Source organism: Macaca fascicularis, chromosome 12, assembly GCF_037993035.2.
Source record: "Macaca fascicularis isolate 582-1 chromosome 12, T2T-MFA8v1.1".
In the NCBI taxonomy this organism is placed as follows: Eukaryota; Metazoa; Chordata; class Mammalia; order Primates; family Cercopithecidae; genus Macaca; species Macaca fascicularis.
Window position 1 is genome coordinate 133,577,805 of NC_088386.1, and position 23,651 is coordinate 133,601,455.

The 23,651-nt window shown below is 49.6% G+C and overlaps 1 protein-coding gene across 50 annotated transcripts in view; it reads left to right on the forward strand.

Moving 5' to 3' along the window:
* LRRFIP1 (LRR binding FLII interacting protein 1) overlaps nt 1–23,651 on the forward strand; it is a 167,553-nt gene that overhangs the window by 58,535 nt on the left and 85,367 nt on the right. For 15 of the 50 annotated variants that reach the window (XM_074010592.1, XM_074010601.1, XM_074010606.1 and 12 more), the window contains exon 1: nt 12,599–12,964. The exons of the other annotated variants lie outside the window; for them this stretch is intronic. In XM_074010592.1, the coding sequence (XP_073866693.1) occupies nt 12,899–12,964 (66 nt within the window). In that variant the 5' untranslated portion in view covers nt 12,599–12,898. Of the gene's footprint in view, nt 1–12,598; nt 12,965–23,651 lie in introns of those variants that run through there. 50 annotated transcript variants of the gene reach the window in all.

Here is a 23,651-nt window from a genome sequence, read left to right on the forward strand (position 1 = left end):
TGGAAAAAATGATAAGATCCCACTCAAAGTTGCATCTAGGAATAAAGAAATATGCAGGGCCTATATGAAGACCATAATAATTTACTGAAGGACACAGTTAGTTGAAAACTGCAGAGAGTGATACCTTGTCTCTGAACAAGAAGACTCCACATTAAAGAGACACAGATCCATCCCCAAATAATTGATAAATACAGTTGGCCCTTTGTGTCTGTGCGTTCCACATCCATGGATTCAACCAACCTCAGATCAAAAATATTTGGGGAAAAAAAAGGCTGGTGCGGTGGCTGGCCAGGCACAGTGACTCAGGCCTGCAATCCCAGCACTTGGGAAGGCCAAGATGGGAGGGTCACTTGAGGCCAGGAGTTCAAGACCAGCCTGGTCAACACAGCGAGGCCCCATTACAATAAGTAAATAAGAAAATATTTGGGCCGGGCGTGGTGGCTCAAGCCTGTAATCCCAGCACTTTGGGAGGCCGAGATGGGCGGATCACGAGGTCAGGATATCGAGACCGTCCTGGCTAATACGGTGAAACCCCGTCTCTACTAAAAAATACAAAAAAAAAAAACCTAGCCGGGCGAGGTGGCGGGCGCCTGTAGTCCCAGCTGCTCGGGAGGCTGAGGCAGGAGAATGGTGTAAGCCCGGGAGGCAGAGCTTGCAGTGAGCTGAGATCCGGCCACTGCACTCTAGCCTGGGCTACAGAGCGAGACTCCGTCTCAAAAAAAATAAAAATAAAAAAATAAGAAAATATTTGGAAAAAAATGGATGGTTGCCTCTGTACTGAACATGTACAGACGTTTTCTGGTCATTATTCTCTAAACAATATAGTCTAACAACTATTTACATAGCATTTACATTGTATTAGGTATGAACAGGAACCCAGAGATGATTCAAGTACACAGGAGGATATGCGTAGGTTATGTGCAAATACTCCACCATTTATATTAGAGACTTGAGCATCCTCCAATTTTGATACCCCAGTGGTTGGAGGGGGTCCTAGAACCAATGGCCCTTGAATACTGAGGGACAACCGTCTAATGGATTTCAAATAAAATCTCAGTTTAGAGGGGAAGGTTGGTTGAAAGCTTAACAAATAGACTCTAGGCCAGCATGGTGGCACATGCCTGTAATCCTAGCACTTTGGGAGACTGAGGTGGGCCCATCACTTGAGCCCAGGAGTTGGAGACCAACCTGGGCAACATGGTGAAACCCCGTCTCTACAAAAATACAAAAATTAGCCAGGCGTGGTGGCACATGCCTGTGGTCCCAGCTACTCAAGAGGCTGAGTTGGGAGGATCACTTGAGCCAAAGAGGTGGAGGCTGCAGTGAGCCATGATCATGGCACTGCACTCCAGCCTGGGCAGCACAGTGAGACCCTGTGTCAGAAACAACAACAACAATGACAAAAAGAAAAAAAAAACAAATAGACTCCTGAGTTAATCTGGAAGAATAAATGGAGAGGCTGGCCAAGAAATTTTTGATAAAACATAACACGGGTGGTTTTCAACTTTTTTGTAGCCCACAGATTCTTTATTCAAACACAATCTCACCTCCCTGTTCAAATACTTTTGGTGGGTCCTTTACTGCTTCCTGAGTAAAGCCCAAGTTCTTTAACTTGCGTATTATAAAAAGAGCATTCTGACAATACCCAAGGGTGTTCAAACAGCAATGTTTAAAATTCCCACAGTTCCACCACTTCGGCGAGCAGCCCTGTGTTTATTCTGTGTGTCCTTCTGGTCTTTGCGTGCCTATGTCTTTTGCACAGTCCTATTCCTTTTTTCTTTTTTGAGATGGAGTCTCGTTCTGTCACCCAGGCTAGAGTGCAATGGTGCGATCTTGGCTCGCTGCAACCTCTGCCTCCTGGGTTCAAGCGATTCTCCTGCCTCAGCCTCCTGAGTAGCTGGGATTACAGCCCCACGCTACTATACCTGTCTAATTTTTGCATTTTTAGTAGAGACAGTGTTTCACCATGTTGACCAGGCTAGTCTTGAACTAGTGACCGCAGGTGATCTGCCTGCCTCGACCTCCCAAAGTGCTGGGATTACAGGCGTGAGCCACCATGCCTGGCCGCAGTCCTATTCTTAATTGTGTTTGTCTGAGGACTAAGAACACCGCAAGCTTGGCTTTCGGAATAGCCGTAAAGCAACAACACAGTGCTGGGCTCGAAGGGGGACAGCTGCCTGAAACAGGAAAGAGGGCAGAAGCTCCCTGCGTGTGCCAAAAGCACTGATGAAGTTTTAAACCTAGTCCAAGCTAACTGAGCGACACTAGACCTTCCCGCAACTTCTCTAATCTGGATGTAAATTGTAATTCTAGAGCCCCTTGTTTTGCAGGAAAAAATAATCTGTGTATGGTCAAATAACAGATGGAATGAGCTGCCAGACAGAATCTGTTGCTAGTGCAACAGAACAAAGTACTTGTTCACGCCAGACTCAGGTCCCCTGTTACCTGCAGTCCTCCGGGCAGTCCTGTCTGCTGGCTGTGTCTCCCTGCTTTATGTAGGAAGCTGGAAGAGGTCAGGGGATTTCCTTGAAATTGCAGGCTAGTGAATGGCAGAGCAGGAGCTGGAACCTGATTATCTGCCAAACCCCTGCTTTGGAGCTTTGAGGGCTTCTGCACAGGTCACTGCATTCTCTGCGTAGGGGTGCAGGGTTGCTTGCTCTCCCGTCGGCTTACTCTTGGATTGGGCCTTCCCAGAGGTGTCGAGAAGCAAAACCCAGTTCTTTGATCTTCTCACTTCAGCTGCTCTTTCTTCCAGCCAACTTCCAGAATTACACCCTTTGGCGTGACCACACCACATCTGAAATCTCCACTCCCCACTTTCCACCCAGTGACCCGCACCTCCCATCTTTCAGTGCTCCTGGCGCTGACTTTCTTGCAGTCCCTGACAAGCAGCCCTGCCTTCGCATTCTCACTGGATGAAAGAAGGCAACAGATGTTAGGTGCTGTGCGCACATATTCCCATCTTGACCATTCTTTCTGTGTACGCTTTTCTGTGGATCTATTGGGGCCCCATCCAGCTGCGTAAGCTGAGACGTGAGTGTGCTTACACAGTGTGGGCACCTCGGATGCAGGTATGGGCCCCTCTAGATCCAGGGCCACTTGGCAATGTCTGAGACATCTTTGGTTGTCACAGCTGGGGTGGAGAGCGCTGCCAGCATCTGGTGGGTGGAGCCAGGAATGCTGCTAGCCATCCTGGGATGCACAGGACAGCTGTCCGCAACAAGGAACTGTGCAACTCCAAATGTCGAGGGACCCTGCTCTTTATTAATCCCAGGGTTTCCCAAAAAGCTCGACACCACATTTGATACAGATGCCACCAACAGGGTGGAGACAAGGGGCAGGGGCTTCAGTGTAATCTCAGCAACTAAAATCGAGCCGACGGTCAGGTGAGAGAAGCGTTTGGAAAGCCTCCAGTGCGTTTAGGGGACCACGCCCCCTCGGCATGCCAAGGCAGCTGCCCAGTGAGGTACAGGGTATAAAGGTGGCGTGGTCAGGAGTGGCTATTTGATCTCCAGTTCTTCCAGAATTTCCACTCTCATGCCAAGCATGTCTCTCCAAACGGCTGCTCTTTGGTGTTCTTCACGCTCCCCCTGAAGTTCATCTAAGATCTTCATTCTTCAAAGGTGAGGCTTGTCTGTTCTATGTCCAAGTCTTCTCTAAAGATATCCAATTTGTACACATGGAGAACATTTTTTGTAGTCGAATAGTTGACGACTTTTCTTTGAGCTATATCTCAAGGGCCAAAGTGCAAAAGGGCAAACCCTTCTATGAGAGTGTGGGTCTATGTTTTTAGTGTGATGCTGAAGTGTGTTTTAGCCTTTATTTTCCTTTATGGAAATGTATTTGCTTGGAAAGATCAATTTGGGGATGCTGTTTTAGGGGTTTCTGTACCTTCAGCTGGAAGGATACTCACTGTTCCTGATGTTCGTTTGTCTGCCCTTCAGTCGGGCCGTCTGCAAGCCAAGCTGCTTAGTGGCAGGGCTTTACTTTTAAGCCTTTGAATACATCTTGAGTACCTTAAACTTCTCTGTATGCTATGGGTACTGTTTGAATTCAGATTATGAAGTCCTATTCTCCCCACACTTCTTTTTTTGTGAATGACATTTATCAATGACATTTGTAATTGGTTGATTTCTGAAGTTTTCAGCTAGTAGCATAAAGATTTACTTCATGGCTCTGATTATCAGAGAACATCTTTTCTAGAATGTTAAACTTTTCTAGAATTTTCTAGAATGTTAAACTCATAGGCAGGATTACTGAGGCAAAGCCAAATAAATGAGGGAATCTCTGGAAAAAACATATTGCTTTTATTTTGTACAGAAATTGCCATTTTTTGGCCAGGCGTGGTGGCTCACACCTGTAATCCCAGCACTTTGGGAGGCTGAGGCAGGTGGATCACTTGAGGCCAGGAATTTGAGACCAGCCTGGCCAACATGGTGAAACCCCATCTCTATTAAAAATACAGAAAAAGTAGTTGGGCGTGGTGGCGCACACCTGTAGTCCTAGCTACTTGGGAGGCTGAAGCAGGAGAATCACTTGAACCCAGGAGGTGGTGGCTGCAGTGAGCCAAGATTACACCACTGCACTCCAGCCTGGGCTATAGAGCAAGACTGTCTCAAAAAAAAAAAAAAAAAAGAAAGAAAGAAAAAGAAAAGAAAAGAAAAGAAATTGCCATTTTCTATTCCTAAGTATATATTGAAGCATTTGATTTATTTCTTCTCAGTGGGGTATACTGTTAGCTGGTGAATGCAGTTGTTGAGGATAAAGCTTATTTTCCCATGTCGCTATCTATTCTGAACATTTTAAATGAACTATTCTGAGAGCATGTATAGATTTTTTTTTCTTCACAGGAGAGCTGCCTTAGGAGGACTTTTCAGAGTTTGTGCCTATAAGACTGAGAAATACATAATGAATTTTAGCTGTCGTGTTTTTAGAAGGTAATTGGTAGATATTTGCAGTGCATTGTCTGCATGAAAAACAGAATTGGGCCTGGTGCGGTGGCTCACACCTGTAATCCCAACACTTTGGGAGGCCAAGGTGGGCAGATTGCTTGAGCCCAGGAGTTCAAGATCAGCCTGGGCAACATGCTAAAACCCTGTCTCTGAAAAAAAAAAAAAAAATTGCCAGGTGTGGTGGTGCACACCTTCGGTCTCAGCTACTTGGAAGGCTGAGTTGGGAGGATTGCTTGAGACAAGGTTGCAGTGAATCAAGGTTGTAGTGAGCCGAGAATGTGCCATTGCACTCCAGCCTGGGCGACAGTGTGAGACCTTGTCTCCCCATGCCCCCCAAAAAAACCCCAAAACTCAGAACTGGTTTTCTTAGAGATGCTTTACTGGAGGTGTTTGTGGCCATTTCCTTGGCTACTGTGTATACAGGAGGTTTCTGTGGTACGGACTTAAAAATCATCAATTCTGTGGAACACACTGGGAAAACGGATACATTTAGGATTGCTATAGACTTATTCCTAGACACGTTTTGAGATGAGCTTAATTCCAGAGTAAAATACATTAGAAATTATTTTAAGTATGCCTCAGAGTGTATCCCAAGGCAACATTTAATGACGTAATGTAACACCATGGAAGGGCTCTGAGCCCAGGTACAGTGCACCTTGACTGGGACTCATACAGCTCCAAGGCAGGTCCTTCAACATTGGGTCCTCCTGCTCCTCATCCTCCCTCAACTCTGCCATCCACTCTTCCTGCACAGGAACCTCTGCTTCTAGTTATCTGCCCTCTCCTGGCCACTGTGGTGTTCTCATTCCCATGGAGCTCACAATCGGATCAACTCCTGAGTCAGTACAAGGCGCCAGTGCCTGCATCTCCCCTCCCCGCTCTCCACACCCAGCCTTTGGTCAACAGCCTCTGAGGCCTCACCCCGCCCACTCCATCTTTTCTCACTGTCCTTTCAGCCTCCAGACAGGCTCACGTCTCTTCCATACTTAAAAACCAACAAATCATGAATAAATCTCCCCCACGCAAAGTCTCTTCCTTGGTCCCGCCTTCCTTCAAGGCTGCCGTCTACCATTTATTACACATGCACCAATCACAGAAAATGTTTAATTGCCAAATTTTAATGGCAGAATGTAATGACCAGTGTTTTTCTAGTTGCAAATTAAAGTCTTTCCTGACCTTGCTCTCTTCACTCTGTGGCTTCCAGGAGACGTCTCTATTTTCTGACTCTCTAACTCCCCCTTCTCTGTCTTGACTTGTTCTTACACACCTCTTATCCTTCCCATGTAGGTGTCCCAAGGTTCCTTTCTGCAGGCTCCTTTCTGTTCTATGCGTGCTGCCTGATTTTATCATCACCTTTAATCGGTAGTGTGTGCTGAGGTGCCTGTTAGTCACCTCCACTGAAACTTTCTGCCTCCAATTCAAATTCGGTTCAATCAATAATCAAACCCATCACCTTCCTTAGAAAATCTAAAGGGATTTAAAAAGCAAAAACAATAAAAACCCCATTAGATGAAAAATAAGTGTGATGAATTGCTGGGTACAATCAGTTATGAAAAAAAATATCCTAAAGACATGTCATTTTTAAAAGAGAGTTTCTATTCCCAATTGCTACAAAAGTATAAAATACTGAAGATCAATGACAATTAATGACAACTCATCAAAGTCCTCCATTTTGTTAGGAAAACCATTCATCCATCTATCCATCTACCTACGCATCATTTATAAGGCACCTACCATGTTCCAAGCGGCGAGAACATGCTTTTAATCGGGAGAGTCCATTCATAACCTGGCAGTGGGGGCTGAGGGAGGTGGTGGGAGAGATTCAGTACCCAGGTCACAGGGCAGCTGTGGGAAGGCAGCATGCTGCCATATGTAAGCCAGGCAATGGAGCTGTTGTGGATGCTAGAGACAAGCCCACTGTTGCTTTCCAGACGCTCTTGCTCGTCTGTCCACCGGAGGCAGTCAGGACCCTGGCCTGAGGGCCAAGTGTATTTTGCGCCTGAGCTGGACCAGCTGGCCATGGGGTACCACCTTCTTTGCAGACAGCAGGCAGGGTCTGGCTCCCCTACTTGATGCTCCTACCAATGCCCCTAGTCTTACTGGGAGATCTGGCATTGACCTGGGTATGTACCCTGCTTTGCCAGTGCCCCTGGAGTGGGAGGTGTGGTCACTGGTCCACCAGGAAGACAACTAAGGGCATTCGTTGAGTCTATGTGATGACTGTCTGCTCTGAGTGAGGCCTCTGGATGGCTGGGAGGAAGGAAGCAGCTCTGCATCAGGCGGCATGCCGCTGGTGCATTCCATGAGCATGTGCTAAGGGCTGAGGGGACCTGGGTTGAAAACCTAGCTTCACTCTTCCAACATGCATCTGTGGACAAGTTCTATAACCTTTGTGAGCCTCAGTGTGTGGATAAAGTATGTTGTAAGCTGAAAGGTGCTGTGTAAATTTCAAGTGAGCATTTCATGAGCCACACGTATAATAGATGTGTTTTTAGATATCAGTCAAAGGGATCCAAATAGGCCAGGTGCAGTGGCTCACACCTGTAATCCCAGCACTATGGGAGGGTGAGGTGGGTGGATCACTTGAGGTCAGGAGTTCGAGATGAGCCTGGCCAACAATGGTGAAACCCCATCTCTACTAAAAATACAAAATTAGCTGGGCGTGGTGGCACACATCTGTAATCCCAGCTACTCGGGAGGCTGAGGTGGGAGAATTGCTTGAGCCTGGGAGGTGGAGGTTGCAGTGAGCCAAGATCATGGCACTGCACTCCAGCATGGGTGACAGAGCAAAAATTCATCTCAAAAAAAAAAAAAGGAGGGGATCCAAAGCAATAACATGAATGTAAGCTCATGGTTTGTAGAAGTAATTTACTGACATTTATTCTGCTGTAATCAGTATGGCTAGTGATTCACATTCATGAAAAACAGATGTTAGGGCTCTGATTTAGAAAAATGACTTCATGTTAGTTATCTGACTAATGGGGAGGCTGAGAGCCACTGTGTCCTCCCTGTCTGCCCTCAGCCTTGTGTTGTCATCCCTGTAAGGGTTTGTCTCTGTAGCCTCAAACCACAGCGGGAGGCACAGCTAGTGAACCAAGCAACAGACCAACACCATGGAGACAAAGTAAACCATGTTTGGGTGTGGCCCCAAATTGGTTAACTGTTCTGGCATTTTCTGGTTAGCTATGATTCTGGTGTTCCTAGAACAAAATTAGACCATGCTATTCGCCTTTTGTTTTTTTCTCAGGAGTCTCCTATACTTATGAACATGAATTTTTAGATTTCAGACAGGTAATCTTCATTGAGAGGGCACAGAGGAAGACAAAATTATATCACAGGCCTGGCAACTTTTAAGGATGCCCTCTGAGGCAGTCAGACCTGTCACAAAACCCAAAGTACCCTCTCAGTGCAGGGATTCTGGGCTTAACCAGTGATGTCGGGAGGTCAGTTCTGTGTGTCTACAGGCCATTAACTGCAGTGTGGAAGGGGCCGTAAATTCCAAGGCACTTGTTAGAAGGGGCTGTCCCTGGATCATCCTTACCAAGAGAAGGAGGAAGTCAAGCCTTGGTCACTGACCTCACAGCTCTTTAGTTAAGACCCTGGGCATCATGCTGGCATGGTCCAGATGGACCCTTTTCTTTTCTTTTCTTTTTTTTTTTTTTTTGAGACAGAGTCTTACTCTGTTGTCCCGGCTACTAGAGTGCAGTGGCATGATCTCAGCTTACTGCAACCTCCACCTCCCGAGTTCAAGTGATTCTCATGCCTCTGCCTCCCAAATAGCTGGGATTACAGATGTGCACCACCACATCCAGCTAATTTGTGTATTTTTAGTAGAGAAGGGGTTTTGTCATGTTGGTCAGGCTGGTCTCGAATGCCTGGGTTCAGGTGATCCACCAGCCTCAGCCTCCCAAAATGCTGAGATTACAGGCGTGGGTCACCATGCCCGGCCCCAGATGCACCCTCTTCCGAGGAAACACCCCACCCCCAGCTCAGACCTTTCCAAGGTGCCCTCGGGTTTTGAGTTTTGTCTTCAAGGTGAAGGATTTAATGTTACTCTGCCAAGCCATCTTTAGAGCTGTGAGTACTGGGATGCACATTTTGTGTACCTCCATGTTTTTATAAAATGCCACCTTTCAGAGCCACACCCACACCCTGACTTCTGACTGGACCTTCCAGTGTCAAATTTGTGGGTTCCAATCACCCTTTCACCACCCTCACAATTGACCTTGCTCTAAGTTAAATAAAAAAAAAAAAAGAAGATTGGGGGTAGGAGGGAGGACTGCCTTAGAAGGGGGCTTCAAGAAGGGAACATTAAAGTTATCTGTATTATTTAGGTTGGTGTAAAAGTAATTGCATTTTTTGCTGTTAATTTTAATGCAAAAACTGCAATTACTTTTGCACCATCCTAATAAAACTGGGAGGCAACTGTGGACCCTCTACATTTTATTCCTGGGCTCTGGGATCTAAGAACACCAAGAAAGATGTATTAGCATTCAACTTACAGTACAGACTTTGCCCTTGAGTTGGGGATGGTTCTGAGACTTCCACCTCACAGGACTGGCTGGCCTGAAACCCAAGTCAGAATGTAGCATCCTCTCATCTAGAAGGGTGACAGGATGGCAGTTTTCTTTAATATGCTACTACTTAGCGGAATCAGAAACCGGCCATTATTTTATTGCTGGTAATGTTCATTTGTTCCTGGGACTAAGACTCATTAGCTCGCTGCTTCTTACTCCGTGAGTGTCCTGGCATGGCCCCCTCCCTGCCACCTACATCCTCTGCAGCAGCCCCCTCCCACAGCTTTTGTGGCAGGCAGTGGGTTTGTTCTCTTCCCTGGACTGCCCACAGTCTTGCTGCCTGGCTCATCCCAGTTCTTGGTCTGGTGCCCAGCTTCCTTCCTGCTATGGAGGAGAAGGAGGCCTGGGCACCTTGAGTTGAGGCACCTACCAAGGAGACTCTCTCTGGAAAAGAGGGGGCTCCAGAGGCAGCAAGGCAGGTGCTGGCTTGCTTTTACTGGACTCCCAGGACACTAGGCACCAGGCTAGCTGGGCAGCTCACCCTGACTATGCCCAGCGGGATCCCCATGTTAGGGCCTTTGGTTCTCACCCTCACAGTGGGCACTGTTATTATCACTGGCATGTTTTGGGTGAGACTCCAGGCACAGAAGCTAAGTAACTTGCTCAATATCCCTTAGTGAGTGGCAGGGCCAGGAACTGAATGAGGTGGCTTAATTCCAGAGCCCACTTCTTAATCCCTTCCCTATATGGTTTTCAGAAGCTGGTAACTAGCAATTGACTGGTGGCTTAGGGGTTAGGAAAATGCATCTTGTGGCAAATACAGGTGTCTTCAAGCATTGCCTCAGGGACAGGCCAAGGGAATGAAGCCAGTCCCAATACTCTGCTCTGGGAGATGCGGTCACAGGGTTCAGTTACAGGGTTCCGGGTGTTGAGTAGCTTTAGAATCTGCCTATCTAGATCAGAATATTCAAACTCAAGTCTAGAAGAGGGCTGTTTTATTAATGGGTTATCATTCTCATCAGTGAAGTTGTGACCACTGGTAAAAGTCTAACAGCTTTCTACAATAAATTCCCAGAGAACATTTAAAATTATTTTCTCCAAATAATTGCAGTTTATACAATCAAGAATTGTTATAGGCCAGGCGCAGTGGCTCACACCTGTGATCCCAGCACTTTCCTTTTTTTTTTTTTTTTTTTTTTTTTGAGACGGAGTCTCGCTCTGTCACCCGGGCTGGAGTGCAGTGGCCGGATCTCAGCTCACTGCAAGCTCCGCCTCCCGGGTTTACGCCATTCTCCTGCCTCAGCCTCCCGAATAGCTGGGACTACAGGCGCCCGCCACCTCGCCCGGCTAGTTTTTTGTATTTTTTTTAGTAGAGACGGGGTTTCACCGTGTTAGCCAGGATGGTCTCGATCTCCTGACCTCGTGATCCGCCCGCCTCGGCCTCCCAGAGTGCTGGGATTACAGGCTTGAGCCACCGCGCCCAGCCGATCCCAGCACTTTCAGAGGCCAAGGCAAGCAGATCTCTTGAGGTCAGGAGTTCAAAACCAGCCTGGCTAACATGGTGAAACCCGTCTCTACTAAAAATACAAAAATGAGCCGGGCATGGTGGCGGGTGCCTGTAATCCCAGCTACTCAGGAGGCTGAGGCAGGAGTATCGCTGGAACCCGGGAGGCAGAGGTCTCAGTGAGCCGAGATCGCGCCATTGCACTCCAGTCTGGGCAACAGAGCGAGACTCCATCTCAAAAAAAAAAAAAAAATTGTTATAACAACATTTAAATAAGTGTTATAGGGAGAAAACAAGCTATTAAAAGGTAGGCGTTTCATTATCTTTGAAAGTTGCTTTTGTGAGCCTGAGATGCTCTCAAAGACAGCTTGGCGTCTGTTCATCTTAAGTTCAACATTTCTTCCCCAGCGGTTCGCTAAGCCTTTTCTCGGCCCCTGTTTTCCTTCGCCCCCATCCCTCCCAAGTCGTCCTCTGGCTCCTCAGCACCCATTTTCCCTGCTGCACACCCTCCTGACAACTCCAGCCCGCGGAGCCCCTGCCCTGAAGCCCTGGGCCCGGGTCACAGCGGGAAGGTGAGTGCTCACAGGTGCGCGCTCACGTTACCAAGTCGGGTCAGCGTGCAGAGAAAAGGGAATTAGGAATTGGGGGGCTGTAAAATGTAAATGTGCTTTAAATTTTACATTCCCTGGCGTGGCCTGGACAGGCTGATCTTCCGATTACAATCCGCGTCATCCCGTCGCTTCTGCCCCCAGCCTGGCGAGTTTGGGAACCGTTTCCCGCAGGACTTTCATTGGGAGTTAGGAGGGCGCCCTGTGCCTGGAGGAGGCGCAGGCTGGAGCCCTCCAGGAGGAGACCGGCGCCTGGCAGGGTCCTCGCGGCTGCAGTCTGGACGGTGGGGACCCCGGGCTCTGCGACGCCGGATGGGCCCCAGCGGCTCGCACCCGCGCCCTGGAAGCTCGTTATCCCCCGCAGGCCGCCGCACCGGGCCGAGGGGGGCTGTGTGCGCGCAGCTGCGTCGTCCTGGAAGTCGGCCCGTCTCGGGTTGCCGTGTTAGCGGGGTTCCCGGCTGGCAGGTGCAGCGGGGCTGGGGCCTAGGCTTCCGCGTCCGGGAAGCTCAGCAGGGCCTGAGTGTGGGGGATGTGGGGGAGCCGGGAACGCAGCCCTCGCCCGGCCCCGGGCAGCCCCGCCCCGGGAGGGGACCCCTATTCGGGTCGACCCCTACTGGGCGTGGAGTCCTTCCCGGAGCGCCGGCTTCCCACGGCCTCACAGTTCGCGCTCCAGCCACTGACTCAGGCCCCTGCGGGTGGAGCTGCGGCCGGGGTCGGAGAGGTCTTTTCCTTCCGGTCCTCTTTCCCGCGTGGGCCTGAGGGGTGGTGATGGACAGGCGGGGAGGGGCCGGGCGAGACCAGGAAGATCCCGCAGAGACGGAGCGCGGGGGGCGGGGCGGGCCATGGGCGGGGCCTGGGTAGGACGGAGCCGGTGTGGGCGGGGAAAGGGGCGGAGCCGGGAGGGACCCTTCGAGGCGGTGCGGCGCGGGGGGCGGGGCGAGGAAGGGCGGGGCGTGGGGCGGGGACGGGGCGGGCGTGGCCGGGAGGGACCCTCCGAGGCGGAGCTGCGTGGGGGGCGGGGCTGGCCATGGGGCGGGCGGAGGCGCCGGAGTCCCGCTTCCCCTGCGCCCTTCCACGCCCGGCAGTGCTCAGCCAGCTGCTACCTGCGCCCCGCCCCTGCCGGCCGCGCCCGAGCCCAGCGCCGCGAGCCTCTCCCCGGCGGGCTGGCTCCTGGCCCCGGAAGCGGGAGCGTTCACTTCTCTGCGAGGGGCTCCGTCTCCGCGAACAGAACGCGCGCCCCCTGGCCCGGCCCGCGAGGGGCTCCCGGCGTGGTCCTCGAGCGTTTCCCGCCGGGTGGAGCGGGCCGAGCCCGGCAGGATGACCAGCCCCGCGGCCGCGCAAAGCCGGGAGATCGACTGTTTGAGCCCGGAAGCTCAGAGGCTGGTAAGAGGAAAGCGCTTCCGAAACTTTCTTTCCTGACTGCGGCGGGCTTTCAGGGCTTCCAGCTTGTTCGAGGTCAAGGGCAGGCGCAGGTGCCCGGGAGGCGTGGGGTGGGCTCGGGCGGGACCCCAGCGCGGTGGGAGCGGGCGCAGTGGGTGCGGGTCCGTGAGTGGCCCCGGGGAGCGGCGTCCCTCGTGAGCTGGGAAGCACATTTTATTGTGGGACGCCACCTCTAAGGACGAAAAGGCACATGGTCTCTCCCCGCCCGAGGTGGTGGGCTTCAGACAGGCTCTGGCCAGGTCTGTGCCCGGCTTAGAGTCACAGGGAGCTGCTAGTTTGCTGTTTTACAAAATACAGCACCAAGGACCGGGTGGCCAGAGCCGGTGCCCTCACCCGCGGGCTGGAACCACCGTGAAGTGGCTGGGGTGCTTTGGAGCACTCATCCCGCTCAGCACCTGAGGACCACCTCCCCCGAAGACCCCAGACGCCAAATTCACTTTGGCTTGTCTCCCGGGTCCGCCCAGCCCAGACAGTATCCTGCCTCTAGGATTTTGCCGTCGTCCAGCTCAATATGCAGTCGTGGGACTATGGCTGTAGTTTGGCATTAAAATTGGGCAGGGGATGAGGCGGAAAGGGTTTGCAAATACACATTTTCATGCAGCTTGTGATTGAACGTGAATGGGAATAAAAGTGAAAGGGTGCACTTTGGAAAAGAAATATGAAATCCTAGCTTTCCACTTAATCAGATGTTCGTGGGATCTTGGTAAAAGTATGAGCCCCAAACAATCACTCTTTCATCAGGTAGAAATTAATCATCTACTGGGTGTGTGTGTAAGATTTAAGATGAATCAGACTGCCTTGACCTTGGGAGAGCTTATTAGGAAATGCCAGAGAGAGGTGTAGAAATAGGCTGATGAACGCATACTGAAAAGCCAGTTCTTTGCTTGTCAGATGGTGGCTGTTTTTTAAATGTCCATTTTAGTGTGGATTTTCTGTGACCTCGTTTAAAACTCTGGCAGTGGGCCAGCCCTCTGGAGCTGGTTTTTACCCCTTCAACTAATTAGTTCCTAGGGGCCTGGGAAGAGAGACTCTTGAATCACCGTCAGGGAAGGGTTCTTGAAAGAAGGAAGGTGGGAATGTGGCTGAGGGTGTTGGTGTTCTGAGGAGCAGCTTGGGACACCATAGATCGCAGGAGCAGGGTGGAGGTGAAGAGCCGCCTGCTGGACCGAGAGTCCTTGGAGAAGGGAAGAGTAAACATTGAGAACAGGATGTGAGGAAGCCAGAGACAGGCTGATCAGAGGAGTAAGTAGAGGCACACCTGAAGGTGCTAAGGCACTGGTTACAGGGTCTATTACTTAAGGCCGGGAGCCTCCTGGGCCGGTCTGGGTTCAGATGACTTTGAGATGCTGCTGGGAAGAAGGGAGGGGAAAGTCTGGACTGCGTCCAACTGAGTAGGTTTGTGATCATCCCAGGCCCACTGTCCCCCTCCCCCCCCAGCCCCCACCCTCAGTTCCAAAACCCAATAAGCGCTGAAGACCAGAAGGTTTGTGTTTTGTTTTGTTTTTATAAGTTTGTGGCAGAATTTTGGCAGTGAGGCTTGCCCTGACCAAGGGGGGGGAAGCTATTTTTGGTCTTCATTTATCCCTCTTATGTGAATATTCATAGTTTTTTTGTTGATGTCTTTGATTAAGGGCTGCTACTCTGGGTTGTACCAGAATATACAGTGTATGCGTCTTACTACGTTTCTAATGTCCAAAAATGCTGAATTCTGAAACATGGCCCCAGGGGTTTTCAGAGAGAAATTGTGAACCTGTAGGAGCTGTTCTTGGTAAATGGTAGCAAAAACTATCAGAGTGAGACATGGTGAACAAAAGCAAAACGCAGTTCCTGTTAAGAGGTTAATGTTCAGGTAGGGAAGGAAATGTGCTGAATGGTGATGGGAATTGGGGGTCAGCATGGGTCGGGGGTAGGGCGTCAGCCAGCGGCTGCCCTGGGCCATGGGCTGGGTATACCCATGGGAGAGTGGTAGTGGGCGTTTCACACTGGTTTGTGCTAGTTTATGTTCTGCATTGTGTCCGTGGGTTCAGGGATGGGTCTCCCGTGGAAAGGCGGGACTGGGGGCCGCACCCATGCAGAGCAGAGCTGGGTCGGTCAGAGGAAGTGGATTTGGCAAGCTCCACCTCAACTAGAAGACAAAAGCAGGATCTGAGTGGGAGCCTGGGCTTCTTCAGCAAGTGGGCACCGGCCCTGGAGCTGTAGGAGAGGGTCCAATGCGGACAGTGGAGAAACTGTGCATTTCCTCAGCTTTTGTAACTTCCCTGCGTTTGCGATGGCTTGTGTCACCCTGCTGTCTTTCCACATACTGATTAGCATGCAGCCCTTCTAAATGACCAGCACCGTCCCAAAAAAGAGCTGTTAGGGAAGAGCGTGGACACACAGTCTCCCAAGGCCCATCTCATTATAGGTACCTGGTCCAGGGTCCCCAGGTCTGGGAGAGTGGAGTCTTGACCAACGTGGGGATGAAGTTGGCACGAGTCAGGCTGGCCCTGCTCTAGCTCAGTCTGAGATGGTGGAGCGTGGAATCATATGGTGTGTTTTAGGCATGTCATTTCCCTGGGCAGGTAAGATATAAATATAGTAAAGTAGGTCTTTTCTAGTAGTATTGAGAGTGTCCTACTGGGGCAAAGATGGAGACTAAATTTCCCTTTTTCTTTAAGAGTCAGTTTCTGTTCGGCCTGAACTAATATCACACAGCGGAAGCCTCCTTAGCAAATTTCAAAAAAACCCTGCAGTCTCAACTGCCACTTATGCTGAGCACAGGAAACCAAGTTATTTATAGTTGTAAAACGGTGTTTCAGCGAAGTTGATTGGAGTGTTACCTGATTAGAGCGAGATTCTTATCCAATCCCTACAGAATTGTGAGACTAAATGTTGGTGCAGTGTGTTTGCTCCTCAAAAGGCAATGTCCAAGAGGAACTTATCCCCGAAAAACCAGGCTCTGTGACTCAGCAAAGGAATTGTTTATGACTGGTTACTCATATGCCAGTGCTTCCAAAATATCTGCTCATATTTAAAGGAGTGATCTTGAAGCCCTGGAGGCTGTAATGTTTAGATTACTAACCTCTTCACCAATCAGTAAGTCCGTTAATCTCACTACATGTTAGACATGGGAAAGGAGAAGAGGATTTTTATTACCTTACTGTTTTTACTGGAGGCCACCCAAATCCACCCAAATTTGAGTTTTGTTTTTTTTTTTTTTAAAATAAGCTTGTTTTCATGGAATGGACTTACTAGAACTTTTATTATTCAGACTACCTAGATACAATTAAGTAAATTCATTTCTTTCTCCCAAATTAAATATTTTGACTACATGCAAGATTTAATCATTCAAAAGTGCCATGTATTTGATTATAGACCACTACTATAATCCCCCTGCCCCAGGCCAGATTCCAAAACAATAAACCAGAACACACACACACACACACCCCCGGCAATGATATGTATTCTGAGACTCATTCATTCATTTTGGAAAGGGCCAGTGTTTCGAGTGGTTTCTCCTTGGTATTGTAACTTTACAACTTTAAAACTAGATAAGTAGTTTTCCCTTGAATCTAAAGTATAACTACTTTGTAATAGAGAAGTAATTTATCTTAAATCACTATAATGAAGATTTACTCTTAATTTTAACCAAAATGTTTCATGAACATGTTTGTGTAATGAAGATGATCAAAGCAACACCCCTTGTGATTCTTCTGTCTTTTTTACTGTATGTGGTAAGTGGCTGTGTGATTTTCCTAGGGAAAGGAGTGGGCTTTCCTTGTGAGTTGGGAACCTCTGTCCCCTTCCTCTGAAGTTTCCCCAGTTTTTCCTGCTGCTCTACTAAGTGGGTGCCTTAGCATGCTTGCCTTCTCATTGTGTTGCTAAACGTCTCTGGACTGGATTTATACTGAGGTCAGTAGCTGTCAAAGAAGACATTAAGGAGTGAAAGTAGCTAATATTTACCAAACCCCTGCCACGCCCCCCTGGTGTTTTATGCCAAGGTCTTCTCTAACCCTTGAGGTAACCTTGTGGGGAGCAGATAGTTTTCTCTCAGTTTTTCAGATAAAGAGGAAACTGAGGCTGAGAAATGTCAGGGACTTTCCAAGTCCTCACAGCTAGTCAGCAGTGGAGCCGGTTCAGACCCAGGCCTGCTGACTCGGAACTGGTACTGACAACTGTCACCGCTGTGTACAATGCTGCAGGCAGGGGCTGGCAGGTAGTAAATGTGCCAGGTATATCTGTGGCTGCCACGGCTACTGCTGCTGCTTTTGTCACTGTTGTCAGCTTTTCTTTGCAGCCCTGCTGTCTCATCCCCTAGTACTGGGGCTGAAGGATTTCTTTTTACCAAAGCTGCCTCTTAGGACAGAAGTCCTTGTCCTGAATGCATACTGAGAAGTCTTCATTCTATCAAACTTTTCTGTTCTTTGCCTAGTAATTTCCAGACAGAAGAGAGCATTCAAAGAACTTACTTTCTTTCTTTTTTTTTTTTTTTTTTTTTTTTTGAGACAGAGTCTCGCTTGGTCACCCAGGCTAGAGTGCAGTGGCATGATCTCAGCTCACTACAACCTCCGTCTCCCAGGTTCAACCGATTCTCCTGCTTGCTTCAGACCTCCCAAGTAGCTGGGACTACAGGTGCCTGCCACCTCACCTGGCTAATTTTTGTATTTTTAGTAGAGGTGGGGTTTCACCACGTTGGCCAGGATGGTCTCAAACTCCTGACCTCAAGTGATCCTCCCGTCTTGGCCTCCCAAAGTGCTGGGATGAGCCACCACGCCTGTAGTGAGCCACCACGCCCAACCCAATGAACTTTACTTTTCTACATAAGGAAAATAATGGTAGAAATGAAATAGCTGTGAAACTTGTTTTGCTATTTTTGTACCATGCTAAAATGTTAACTACTACTTATGTCGGCATACACCTGAGAGCCGCTGTGATTTAAGCCTTTTTATTTTTCTGGGTGTGATGTAACTCCTCCCCTACCTCATCCAAGTAGACAGGTTCATGGAGGATAAACATGACAGCTGATGTTTCTTTTACAGCGGGTTCCAGGGAATATCCGCTGAATATAGGAAAGATCGTCAGTGGCTGTGTGCTGCCCCAAGTGGGAGAACCCTGGTACTGATGGAGCTTTCAGCCTTCTCAGAGGAAACAATTTCAATGTTTTTGTGAAACCCTAAAGGTCTGGGGTTTGTTGGACTGTCTTGAGCAGAGCAGGCAAAGGTGAAGGGAGTGGATCCCAGATGCGCTGCCTGGAGGGAAACCTGTCACCTGGAGAGGAAACGGCACAGGGGAGGCCCAGCCACCCTCGCCTCTCAGTCCCGCACATCTCTGTTAGTGGTAGTCATGGTTCTTCTTGTATTTCCAGCATGTTGAGGCAATTGAAGGAAATATGAAGATTCATTCATCTCAGGAAAAGCAAAAAATGTATTAACAGCAAGAGTAGAAGTTCACTTGCAGGGAAGATACTGTGGAGCGTATTTATTTCTCAGTGCCAGTGTGGGTAGCTGCTAAGCCAAAGATTGTGTTGTGAGGTTTGAATAGGTCAGTGTGTAAGTCATCAATAAAGTAACATCAATCATTTTGTTCCTGATTAATATGTTTGCTATTTTAGTATGCGAAGTACTTTAAAGAAGCTTATTATTCTGAAAAGCAAAGCCTGGAGATTTCCAGTAGCTAAACAGAGAAAGTCTGTGGGCAATCTCAGTGTACAAATAATTCACCGCTGGCATAAACACAAAGAATTTCAGAGGGGAAGGAAGCTCTTAAAGATTATGTCCCCTCCTACTTCTTTAACGAGGGCTCATGTTCAAAAACCAAGTAATTTATCCAGGCTCACATAACTGTAGGTGATAGAGCCCAAGCTGGAGGCTGTGGCTGGGTCTTCAGACTCCTTTCTTGATAGTCCCCACCTGCATAAACTCAGACCGAGAACAGTGCAGCCACAGCTGAGAGAGGCAGGTGGCACCCAGCATTTCTTGGACTTGTCTGCCAGGTCCCCTGAGTGCAGAGGACAGTATGCTGGCTCCTGAGGCCTGTGGGCCCCAGAGAAGCTAAAGCCTTCTTTGAAGGCTGCCATTTTACCGTAAACTTTCGTGATAATTTCACAGTCTACTCCATAATTTGTCTGAGTTAATTTTGATGGAAACATGGTGTTAAGTAATCAGTTAAGCTTTGATCTCTAACTTTATGCTGTCCAAATCTTCTTGATGGCCTGAGCACCAGGCTCCCAGACCTGTGTTCTGAATCATGCCGGGGCTGCTTCATAGAGCGTGATGGAGAGATGACAGATCCACACTGGAGTTCTGAAGCTGTGGTTCTCAACCCTGTATTTTTACAAGTTCCTTAACTTCCTTACTAACCTGAAATGAAATGCATAGGTGATAAAATCAACCAGTGCACATAATTTCAAGTCAATATAACATTTCCGTAAAAAATAAAATAGCTTATAGTAACATAATAAGAATTTTGATATAGAAATACTCAAGACCAGGTACACCAGCAGTTGAATGCAGTGGTGAGACCTGCACACACCTGTGCCTGGTGTCACAGGGAGGCCAACACAGGTGTGTTGCACTGAGACCCACACACCACCCCTCATGTTGCTGTCTATGATGTGACATTGTGAAAAGTTGACTAACTCTCAGGAAAGTTCTGAACGAAGCCAAGTATCATCTTCCCTCAATTTCCATGTCGATTGCATTCCTGGAATATTTCATGTATATTTGAACTGTGTAAAACGTATTTTGAGTTTATATGTAAGTTGCAATAAGTTTGTAAATCCAAAAATTTAAAAAGTGGTTTTTCTTTTTTTTTTTTTTTTTTTGAGATGGAGTTTCGTTCTGTCGCCCAGGCTGGAGTGCAATGGTGCAATCTTAGCTCGCTGCAACCTCTGCCTCCCAGGTTCAAGTGATTCTCCTGCCTCAGCCTCCTGAGTAGCTGGGATTATAGGCATGTGCCACCACGCCCAGCTAATTTTGTATTTTTAGTAGACACGGGGTTTCACCATGTTGGTCAGACTGGTCTTGAACTCCTGACCTCAGATGATCCGCCTGCCTCGGCCTCCCAAAGTGCTGGGATTACAGGCGTGAGCCACCATGCCCGGCCAAAACAGCGGTTTTTCTGTCTTCCTGAGCAGTCGAGGGAAAAGTTCTTCCCATTGCAGGCGTGTCTGAATGCGGGATGGTTGGCCGACTTGGCCCTGCCCCCCTGCCCCAATACCCTTCGCTTCTTCCCAATCTTTCTGACATCCCAATCCCCCCAACATTTCCAAAATGTCCTCTAAGTCAACACTCCTGCCGCTGCCAGCTGCCACCCCAGAGTGCCCTGTGCCCGGTAATGATCGTTCTCACAGTCATGGCCGTAGGGAAGGCTCCCTTGTGGTTACTGGGGGACTTGGTGAGATTGCCTACATGAGCATTTCTTTTAGAACTGAGATACAATGCACATGGCCTCTGGGGGACATGGGGTGATGGGTACGCGGAGTCGAGGCGAGCCTCCCTTGCGTTTCGGAAGCACTAGCCTTGTGCTGTCCGTTCTTGTCCATGTCTGTGCAGGAGGACATCACCCGGCCCACTTGGTTGCTGTGAATAGCAAACTATTTTTAGAGGCTGCTGCATCTGAGGGTTGGGGGTTTATAGAGAAAACAAAAGTTGGTGGCTGTGGCCACTTCCTATAGCAAGGTGGCTCAGGAAAGGGATCCCGTGTCATAGCCTGGGTACACCACGGCCCCTCCAGGAGCTTGATTCCTTCTTAGCTCAGGGGAAGAATTGCACAAGGACAGAGGTTCCTGCTTGTCTGTGAACAAACTGGCCTTTGTGGCTACTTCAGCCTTCGGCTGCATCATATTCCTGTTACATTCACGTGAGTGAACTTGAATTACATCCTTAACACTTTTCCAAAAAGGTTATAAACTAGACTGGTGACATATCATGGGGCCTGGAAAAATAATGCTGCTGCTTTTTCACTTCTCTGCTTGATGCTAAAACCTGGAGGCTAAAATGAATGTGTGTAATTAATTGGAGAACTTCCTCCTGTTTGTGGAGTGCTTTACCGCTGGTAAACGGCTTCTCTCCCTGAACAGCCCTGTGGGGCGTCATTTCCATCTGCCATCTGAGGAGAGCTGCTGTTCATGGCCCAGTCCTCTGTCCATTGGCCCACTGGGTGTCCCTAATGTGCGCTAATAGGCTCCTGGCAAACGGCGGGCATGGCAGCCACGAATCTGCACATGAGCCGTGTGCCCTAGGTCTCCCCGGGCTCTGGTTCACATGCGGTGCTTTCCAGGCTGCAGGGCTTTCTCAGCCTGGGTGGAAGGAGTGACGTCAGAGCATTTCGCAGGAACTGCCTGCCCTAAAGCTGTGGCTCATAAACCCCTTCCAGCTTCTGTGGAGAATTCTGGAGCCCCAGGGTATCACCAGAGGGTTTAAAAGCGGAGGAACGTTTCCTGTGACTGCAGGGTGAGAGGCGCTGGGATCTGTAATTCCACACTAGGCTGGAATCCCAGAAAAGCTTCAATGCTCGGGAAATGTACGAGCTTCGCCAGGATCCCCTGAAGGAGTGTGGGGCTTTTTAAGCAAACTGCCCAGCAAGCCTCCTGCAGCACCTGCTGTCCCTCTGCCCGCAGTCAGGGCCCTGGCCCACCAGTGTTGGTTGTGTTTCTGTTCTTTGAAGAGACCGCGTGATGATCTTCTGGTAGGAGCCAGAAGAAGGATACAAATGCCATTAGAGCTGTTAGAGTCCCAGATGCCACTGGAATTGGAGTTCAGGGTGTTGGGCTGTCCCCACCCTTAGGCAGTACCCCCACTGCCTGCAACACCTCCAGCGCAGGCTGAGGCCACCTGAGGATGGAAGCACGTGTGGGCTAGGCCAGGAGGGCGTGCGGGAAGGCTCTCCACTCTGCACTCTGCTGGGGCTTTCTCCTTGCGTCCTGGTCAATAACTTCTTCTCTCTCTGGTTCTCCTTGGCCTCAGCTCCCTGAGGAGCTGAGCCAGGCTGTCCCTGAGTTCCCTAATCCGGAAGAAGGGACGGCCATTATCTTTGAGTGACTGTCTTCTTGCAGCTGGGAATCTCTGGGGCTCTGAGCAGGAGGCCCGTGGGGGGCCCTGGAAGAACAGGCGTGAGTTGAACTATTTACCTCACTGCCCTGTGTGCCCTGCCCCAGCAGAAGCCGTTTCTGCTGTGTGGTTCTGTCTAGGACTAGAGCCACTCAGGGCCCTCTGCATGCTGTGGGATCCCTTTGCAAAGCGCTTCCTAACGTGTGCTTTTATCTGCGGCTCGGGCTGGGAATGGTGACTTCTTCACGCAGTCTTCCCCAGGCCTCTCCAGCCTGGCTCCCGAGATGCCACGCATGGTCTGTGCAGCCCAGAGAAGACCCTGCAGGGGGAGAAGGGTCACTTTGGTTGCCTGTCTCCCCATCTGGCCTGTGGGCCGGGCGCCTGGCAGATGGGGCTCCCATGGAGGTGCCCCCACAGACTCGGACTCCACAGCAGGCTGTGGCGCTGGCATCGAGGATGTGGCTGGGAGAACCTAGCTGTCTTTTTAGCCATTTGTTTCGGAGGCCCTGGGGGTCATACTTGTGATTCCTTGTGTATTTTTAGATCTCTTATCACCATACACACCACCTCCATATTAGAGGGCTGTCATATTCACATATGGTGAAATAAGACACAAAAGTACAATTCTGGAGTTGAGGGTCGGCTTTCTAGGATTAGGACAAGGAGGCAACTTTGATAGTAAATGGAATCTTTTTTTCCCAGCCACCCCCACCCTCAAAGACTATCTTGCTCTAAGACCCAGTTCCTGTAAAACTGTCTGTGGGGTCCCTGGCCAGGGTGGGTGGGATCCTGGGGAAAGGGCCGGGCTGTGTGCTCCGAACAGGAATGCTTCTGGACCAACCGTTGTGGGCGTTCCTGAGAAGCCAGGGAGCCTGGATCTTGTCAGAGGAGCTCGAGTCAGCTCCTCCCTCTGCTCCGTCCTAACCCCACAGGCAGCAGCAGGAGCTGAGAGAGGACACAGTGGGGGCAGCGCTGCAAAACCCAGCAGCAGGGCCACCTTCCAGCAGCAGAAAGCATGAGTTTTGGTTTTGGGGTTCTTTCATTTCCTTCCTTCCTTTCTTTCTTTTTTAAATTTTTGCTCTTTGTTATGAAACACTGCAACCAGACCCAGCTGTGCATGGCCTGCTGCAAGCAGGCGCCTTTATCTTGAATGACCCCACATGCTGGGCAAGGAGGGGGCGGGGGAGGGGCTTGTGGGAACCCAGAACTGGGGTGGGACTGAGCCAACAGTTTAAAGAGCCTTGTACCCCCATTACCCAGCCTCAACAATTGTTCGCTTCCAGCCATTTACACCCCACCCAGGTTTTTTGAAGACAAGTCAGAGGGAGATAATTTCACTGTACTCCTCAGTGTTTTAGTATCCCAGCAGAGATTGCATGGGCAGAGAAGGGAGGCCTCAGAGTGTAGGACCCCAGGAACAGACGAGTGTTCGCTCTTTCCCTATTGGCTCCTGTGGGGTAGGGACAGACCAGCCCCCATGGACACTAGTGAGGACCATGACAAGAAGCTGCTGTTCTAATCTCATCAGTGGAGGATCCAGCAAGCCCGGATCGGGGTGAAAGAATGACTCAGCCTGCAGGCCATTTGGGGTATGCGCAGTC